General features: G+C 40.3%; 1 protein-coding gene across 1 annotated transcript; it reads right to left on the reverse strand.

Annotated features, from left to right (window-relative positions):
- Window positions 1-3,616: 3,616 nt before the first annotated feature.
- LOC112140545 (interleukin-8) lies at window positions 3,617-6,564 on the reverse strand. Its single transcript, XM_024263545.2, has 4 exons — window positions 6,453-6,564; window positions 6,009-6,126; window positions 4,971-5,051; window positions 3,617-4,035 (listed from the first exon to the last, which is right to left on the reverse strand). Exons 1-4 carry the CDS (start codon window positions 6,508-6,510, stop codon window positions 3,966-3,968), a joined length of 327 nt encoding a protein of 108 aa, XP_024119313.2. The 5' UTR covers window positions 6,511-6,564; the 3' UTR covers window positions 3,617-3,965.
- Between the last annotated feature and the right edge of the window lie 2,256 nt (window positions 6,565-8,820).

Below are 8,820 nucleotides of genomic sequence, written 5' to 3' on the forward strand. Positions count from 1 at the left end.
TTGGAGCGCGTGGGTGTTTTCTGGCTGCGTGAGCTGCATGTGGGGTGTGTCCTGTATAAACATATGTGATGCATATGCAGAATATCAGCGAGTGTGTGCGGGATCGCGTGTGTATGCCCGCGTGCGCGCGTACGTGCTGACTGTTCCTATTAAATCAGAGCTCCCCAAACTCAGAGCTGCAAACCTGAGCCCCGCCCCTCTTTAACCACGCGGGGATCCGCTGCACCCGCCTGTCAAACGTGATCCTGAGCTTGAAGCCACCCCTGCGTGTGCGTGTCTGTGAATTTTAAGGTGCACACACCGGCTGCATCGGCGCACATTCCACGCTCTCATAACAGTCTGCAGCGCTACAGCGCGAGCAGTGCAGCATGCTTCACAATAAGAATCCACAGACTACGTCCGGGTTCCCTATGTGTCAAAAACAAGATTACGGAAAACCAAATCCAACACCCGTTATCCGATTTTCGCTTTGGCGCGCAAACTGAAAAATCAGCCGTTTTGGATTTTATATCGAAAAACAAAAAAATGGTTGTTTTTTTTTTTTTCATTTCCAATTTTAAGTTGAAAAACGAATGAACGAATGATACACGGATTCTGCTCTAAAGACCAATCAGAAAAAAGCCATGCTCCGACTGTTGATCAGTCGGTCATTTATTTTTACAAAAGCCAACAAATCACCAAAGAATCACAGTGAAAAACTAAAGAAAGAAAAAACAAAATACACTTTTCAAAATACACATTTGACATAAAAAAAACTTTCAAATCTCCAATACAATAAAACAATATTACCGTGTGCCCTCTGATCACATTTTAAGGAGTTGCTCGTCCATTTTCAATCTTTCCACCGTGCTCCGTTCCGTCTTCTTCCAGCGTGTTCTCTGCGCTCTCTTTCGTTATGCTAATGCTGCCCCACCCGGCTCGTTATGATCCAACGCATGGACAGCGCATGCACAGTCCGTTTTTCAGTTCACCACAAGGGGTCAGCAATGAGACACAAAACTAAATGAAACCCAAATTAACAAAATAAAATCCTTTTTAGACAGTTACAGCGCGTTTGCATGGAACCCCCATGGAAAGCAGCCCCCGCACGAGCACCCCACACCTCCAACGAATGGAAGACACATAGATCATCCATCCATCCATCCATTTTCTTGACCGCTTCGTCCCTTTCGGGGTCGCGGGGGTGCCGGAGCCTATCCCGGCTACTGATGGGCGAAGGCGGGGTACACCCTGGACAGGTCGCCAGTCTGCCGCAGGGCCTCAATCACACACTCAGTCACTCACACATTCATACCTAGGGGCAATTTAGAGTCACCAATTAACCTATGAAGCATGTTTTTGGACGGTGGGAGGAAGCCGGAGTCCCCGGTGAAAACCCACGCATGCACGGGGAGAACATGCAAACTCCACACAGAAAGGTCCCAGCCGGGAGTCGAACCGGGGCCTTCTCGCTGTGAGGCGAGAGCGCTAACCACTTGCGCCACCGTGCAGCCCGACACATAGATCAGATTTATTTATTTCTACAAAAATCTACAAAAAATGAAATCCTTCATAGCTTTTCTCGGTACCGGGGCTTCTCTCTCTCTCTGAAGGAGGTGCTGTTAATACAGACATTTGAAACTGAATAAAAATAGTTTTCTCTAGTCAGTCAGTCAGTATGTGGTTTCTTTAAAGTCGTCTGTGTCTGCTTTATGGCCATTATTATTATTTTATTTATTTATTAATAATTGATTGATTTTTTTAATTTCATTTTTTTAATATATTTATTTTTTTATTCATTATTTTGTGTTAAAAACTAAGGTATTTGAGAACATTGGAATGTTTTATCAGTGATTTTATGTGGAAATCCTGATGGGGTCCGGCCTCATCCAGACTCTGCCTCCAGCGGCCCCCGGCTAAATTTAGTTTGTGACACCTGGTGTAAATGTTGTGGCAGGTCAAAAGTTTTGCCACAGCTCCTTCCCTAACAACTGCTCCATGCAGTGTTTATGTCACTGAGCAGAAAGTGAAAGCTGTATATTCTAGCTGGGCTTCCTCCAGTCCGTACGACCAACAAAGAAGCTCCACAATGACGGCACAGATTTCGAAAATTATGTGCGAAATCACTTACACTTTCTTATCAGAAAAACAAAAAGTGCGACCGACAAAAATATTTGTAAGGGATAATACCCGACGAAGTGTGCATTATGAGAAATTACCGTACGACGTGGAGGCCTCCATGGTCATTTACAAAATAAATAACCATTCAATCAATATTTAGTACTTTATTCTTGTTATTTCTTTGGTTTAGCTCATTTTTTCACAAAAAGCGGACTATTTGATCCGTGATGCGGTTTTTGTCACGGTGACATGGAACACGGCATGAAGCCTGAAGCCGTTACAGACCTCAGCTGCATCGGTAAAGTGTTGCTGTTTTGAAAGAAAGACCCGGACAAATTAGGATATTTTTCTTCTTTTTCTGACGTTAATCCTTCAGTGAGCAGCTAGAACATAAACAGAACACAATCAGCTTCTGTCTGTGTTTCATTTCACGGCAGGTTCGTTCTTCTGAGCTGCTCTAAAAGCAGAAACTCCCTCTTGTGGTGAAACAGAAGACTACACCTCTCATGTCGAGTGCTGTTTTATTAGAAGGAGAATAACCAATTTGTCAATATTAATTTACCTTACAAAAGGAGAGGAATATAAATGCTGGTCGCTACAATAAGTTAAATAAAGCATCAGTTCAGAGAGAAAGTTCATCCATTACTGCTTGTTTTGTCCAGACGATGAAGGAAAAATGTGTTTTAAAGAAGCCTGCGCAGTGATATCGAACGTTTGGTCTGTGTGACCGGAACTTCTTTTTTAGGTGTGCGTTATTACTGTGGTATATCACTTTTTAATCCACACCCAGCAGCCAATCAGAATCCAGTATTCACCCAGACTATGGTATAAAGTCTCTTAAAGTACATGCTACATGCTACTTTGCACTGCATCAACGTGCATCTTGACCGCACGCATTACGTATTTCCCACATGAATTTTGCATCAGTTTTTGTGCTGGTTGAACGTAAATACATACGACTAACATCAGCCATGATTTAAAACATGAAACATTACTTAAAAACAGACATCGAGGGACCAAGCTAGCATGTCACTCGCAAGTTTCTGGCATCCACTTTAGCACACAGTTCACGGTTCCCAGCCTGATTTCTGTCTATTAAAATGTGATGTCCTGTGATGATTCCTCTCCATCGGATTATTTGTTGTCAAGGTTTTTGAAGTTGATAACAAAACATTGCGTCCCATTTTGTGCTTCTTTTAGAACTTAATGGACAGAAGATATTAACTGTCAAACTCCTGAACCGTCAAATTAGAGAATATTTATTTAACCTTTTTTTCTACCTTTTAAACCCAATCCTGGAACTGAGATGCTCACACCAGTAGTCCTGCTGTGTCTGGTGCATCAAGGTTTGATAAACATCTAATGTTGAGGGAAAAATGGCAAGCCAACATTCTGTGCTCTGCTGCTTTATCTCATGCTACCCAGAGAACTGAGGTTTTGCAAGAAACAAAGTTTTCTCAATCTACACATTTTTTCTTTCTGTTCATCTTTTCATCCATGAATGTGAACAGCCTGCATTACTGACTTGTCTCATCGCTGTTGTTGTTGTCTTCTTCAGCCTCCCACTCTTCATTGAGTTTGTTTCTTAGAGCTAGGGTGATGAGAATCTTTTGAATCAGGAATTTAGAAAACACAGAGAGCACCCCCTTTGCCATCCCCCCTCCCTCAGAGTCCAAACTGCCCCCATCTTCCAGAAAAAATAAATAATCTTGAGAAGGTTTTTTTCTCTGTTCTTTATTTCTTTAAACATCAGTGTCAATGTTGCACTGAACAACCATAGTTAGAAACTAGGAAATTCCTCAAATAAAAAAAAACAAAGTTTGTGAAGTACTTTTCCTCACAACAGACGTTATGCTGCAAGTGAGTTATCCTTGATGGTTAGTTGTCGTGGAAGTAATTGTGGGCCTGGCAGTAGAGCTGGAACCCTCCATTCCCCTGAAATTTACACCAAAGTTTGTACATTAGGAGACAAAAGTGTAACAGGGAAGGCTGAAGCAGAGCTGACATCCTGTCAAGATGAATCTGTATTACCCTCATTACAAAATCCAGCACAAGACACAGCATCCGTCTCTTTACAACAACATTCTAGCACATTTTGGTAGCTGGCTAAAACTGTGGATGCAGAAGTTTGAAGAACTGAAGCAAATTAATGATAAAACATTTAAGTTTTTTTTTTATCTTATACTAAATTAGGTCAAAAAGTTAAGGATCTATAATCCAAAAAGCTGATGTTAAAGTCAAAAGCTGGAAGATTCCTTAGTAAAGTGTAAAGTTAGGGCAAAAAAAGTCTAAATTTTTTTAAAAAGCCATACTGAAATATCATAAATGTAACTACAAATACCACTGTCACAAATACGTTTAAAAAGTGATAATTCAGATGAATAAATCCTAACATCACAAAGAAAGTTAAAATAAAATAAAGACGTTCTTTTGTGGGAAAAATAGCAATGTGTATTGTTTAACTAAAAGACCTATAAAATATTCATATTTTGAAATGGAAAACGTTCTACAAATTCATTTAAGTCTAAAACTGTTGAACATAGCAGTCTCCTCTGAGACGAGAGCATCTTAGGTCTTAGTCCTGTCTTTGAATTGACTCAACAGTTATCCTAAGATATTAGAATAAATGGGAGCCAGTGCCTCCCTGCTTAACTAGAGTAGGGTGAGGTGGGGGTGGAAGGGGGTGGTAACCCACCAAATGTTTCCACAACATGGCAGAGATAGGATCAGATGTGAGGAATGATCCATTCCTCACATTCTCCACTCAGTTATCTCTGCCAATACTGAACTCCAACTCTGAAAGATGTTTGCATATTCATCCTACAAATCACAGAGCAGATCCAGTGTTCTACTAATTCAAAAGTCTTTACTGTCTGAAGGTGCTGAGAAGGTCTTGGAGCCATTTTGCTTTTGGATCTGCACAAAGAGGCCCGCCTCTCCTTCGGGTGATTCTGTGGGGAAATATCAAAAGTAAGCATTTGAGCAAGTTTGGTGATGAGGAGAGGGAGCAGATAAAAGCTGTGTCACAACATAAGTTCATCTGAATGTCCATGTCTGGCTCCATCTGCTTCAACACATGGTCGATGACTGAAAGCCATCACCTAAGCCTTGTTTCCACTAAGCAATTTGGTCCGGTCTGGTATTTTGAGCGTTTCCATTATAAAATGGACCCATTAAACCATAGCAAGCTGTCCCATTTTTGGGCCTCCGTTGGTTGTAGGTCTGCAGAAACAATGGAACAAAGTGGTTAGGGCGAAGCTGCCGTCGTCACATGATGAAACCTGTTGATTGGTGGAAGGTCATTACAACAAAAAAAGTCCCAAGCCAGTGCCAACGTTTCCAAAGATTGACACCTGCAAAATTCTTTTGATAATAATAAAGCGCTTTGTAGATACAAAGAACTAAACGCAAAGCAGAAAAAAGAGCTGCTGGATGACCTCTGTTGTTGTTGCTGTTAGCTTTGCTTTTGCTGTAGTCACACTAATATGATCCAAACCTACGCACTGGTCTGAACCATGAGCGTTCAACTTTGAGTGGAAACGTTCACCTGAATTATTAGAGCATTCTGAACTGTAGCAGACCATACCCCTCAGTGGAAACAAGGCAAGAGGAGACCATGGTAAACTCCACTGAAATGTAGGTGTCCAACATCAAGAATTTTCTATTTAAAAAAAAAGTTTTTCAATCCATTGTAGGGAATTGTTTTTCAGTACAAATTTTATATTAATGAAAAGGGCTGCAGTTCTGTGTGTATTTGACTGTGTGTAATAGAGCTCACACTGCTGCTTTTCCAACAGTTCCAGTACTTTCCAAAGCTCAAGTATAGGTGAACTAAAGCCCGGCACCCTGGCAGTGACCTGTATGCTGAGTCTAAGGAGGGGGTGGGAGGTCTTTGTGTGACCACTTACATGATTTCAGTCTTGCGGCATCTTCCGGTGGGGGGGATCACCTCCACCTTCTTGACCAGCCTAGCAGGTACAGGGAAAGGGGTGACCTTGAGGCAGATGCACCCACCTCTGGAGAAGGCTGCAGAGAAAAGGGTCGATGACCATTTCATTCATTTTTGTAGTTCACATCTACCCCCAAGACAGAATCAGATCATCAACAAAATACAAACTCCAACAATGTGTTTGTTTTAATATTGTGAACTTGGTAGTTTCACCTGAACTTTTTTGTAGTTATTTGTTCGGTTCAATAGGATCAAAAATAAAGAAGTTTCTCCTGCTTTTCAACAATTAGACGATAAATTCAAGCCCTCTTAAACAGAATCCGCATGGATTATGATGGATTATGAAGAAAAATCAGATTCTTTTTTGAACAAATTTGATTTCAAAATGAAGTTTTCTTCTTACCATGCAGAGATGTGATGTAGAAGCAGCAGAGAATCAGCAGCAGCATGGCGCTCTTCATCTTTTGAGATCTTAAAGACTTTAGAGAGGATATGAAGATGAAGAAGACCAGCCAACCTTTATAGAGCTGCAAAAAAGGAAGTTTACTGCATCGCTCCACCCACATCAACAACAGTCTTAGTGAAAGTGGTGGTGGGAGGGGGGGTCTCAGAGTTTATCTCTGCTGATTTAGAAGAAGAAAAGTCAAATATTGAAACCATCTTTAGAGAATATATAAATACTAAAGAACACGTTTTTAAAGTATGATTCCCCAAGATACACCACAGGTATTTCATATTTAAAAATCAATACAATGAAAAGCAACACTTTTTTATGGAGGGGGGAAGTAGAAAAGAGTAGAAAATGTTGGTATACCTCTGCTAAGCAGTTCTTAGAAAAAAATGCTAAATGCAGCAATGAACAAATAATCTCTGAATTAAATTGTAACTTAGAAACGGATGGACTTTTTAAAATATTTATAACTTTAATTTGTCTATGAGCTCTGTGGGTAACCACCACTTCCTGTTCTTGTAAGTATGTGTGTGTGTGTGTGTATGTGTGTGTGTGGTGGGGGGGGGGGTCTTTTAGGTCCCAGATTAACTTGTGTCACATTTCCCACAAGTGAGAATCAAATAAATATCTAAATAGAATCATGCAGCTGAAGTAACCTGTTCCATAGATGAGGACTCCTCAGCCCTTTATGGAGACGTTATCTCGGGTCTTTTGAAAGTCTGAGACACATTTTGAGTTCAAACATGAAACACAGCAAGTGTTAGTAATTTAATTCTCAGCACAAAAGCATTTTACTGAGGCTCCCTACAACCTCTGATTTGGCTTCTGGTCAATGGTCTGTTTGTTGGTCTTAGCAGTTTAGAAAGTGGAGAAATTCTTGTAACTTCAAACCGTCTGAGAAGAAGGCTGTGTAATATTATTGCTTAGGAACTAACTGTGTGTCAGTTGTGTTTTTTTTTTCAAGTATTTTAATATGAAACACACTACCAAAGTTTTTAATAAACAGCAATAAACATACACAATTTTCACTTTCAAACACTCAAAATTAAGTTTCTCAAACGATGACTGCTTTATTGAATTCTTCCTAAAACATTCGCTTTGACCTGTGTGGCATGATTCCAATGAAACAGACACGTTTCCTCTTAACTGCCACTTTGGAGGAGTGAGTCAGAAGACAATTTCAAAGTTGCACTTTCCTTTTTTAAGAATAAGAAGAAGCTTTACCAACAATAACCCAGTTGAGTAACATTTGAGAAGTCCACTGTGGACACTGTCTATCTGATGGGGGGTTGTAGGTCTGTAGTCTTTCAGGTTGGGTTGGCCCTTCTTAGGTCTTGTTTTTGGGGATCAGTAGAGACTTAGGTTTAAGATGTGCTGCATGGTAATGCCAGCCTAATCGAGGAACAGTAGAACAGACCCCTCCTGCCCAGATGGAGCTTATGCAACTGGACTGAATTGAATTCAATTGAATTTTTTTATTTCAAAGAGAGAAATTCACTTGTTATGACAGCTCAAAGAAAACAACAAGTCATTATTTAAATTACAGCTCAGCAAACATCAGAGCAAACAAACAAAGAAGGAAATAGGGCTGTCATTTACGATTATTTCAGTAGTTGATTAGTCAACAATAGTTGTTTATGTAAGTATCAAGGTGTATAGACAGATCCGAGCGCAGAGCCAGACTGGATGTTCAATCAGTGAAGATTTATTGGATTCACAACAGCAACAAACTGAAGAAGCAGACTGGCGGCGGAGGCAGGAGGCTAGACCAGAGACAGCTGCTACAGGAACTAAGAGGCCACATGGAAGGGGAATAATCTGGCAGGTTGGAGGAGCCAGGGAGAGGCTTTCAAAGGTTCAGGATTAGATTGGGTGCAGATGTGCAGCGTCACCAGTTAGAGAAGACCACGCCTCCTGCCCCACGCCACCCTGTAGGAGCACAAAGGAGACAAAACATAAGTACGAAAACACAACACCACAAAAGCAAATAAAAGAAAACACCAAACCATAACAGTAAAGTGATGTGCCATGTTTTATAAAAAGCAAGGCAAGTTCATTTGTATAGCACATTTCATGTACAGAGACAATTCAAAGTGCTTTACATGAAACATTAAGAGAAACAAAAGAAATAGTAAAAATGTGATCATTAAAATAAAATTAAAAGAAAGTAAAATATTTTATTTTAAAACAAGCATAGATAAACAGTGCAGATGTAAACTTTTGAATACATATTAATCAAATCCAGCTGAGAACAGGTGAGTCTTTAACCTGGATTTAAATACACTGAGTGTTTCAGCAGATCTAAGGTTTTCTGGAAGTC

This window comes from Oryzias melastigma, unplaced genomic scaffold, assembly GCF_002922805.2.
Source record: "Oryzias melastigma strain HK-1 unplaced genomic scaffold, ASM292280v2 sc00263, whole genome shotgun sequence".
NCBI lineage: Eukaryota > Metazoa > Chordata > Actinopteri > Beloniformes > Adrianichthyidae > Oryzias > Oryzias melastigma.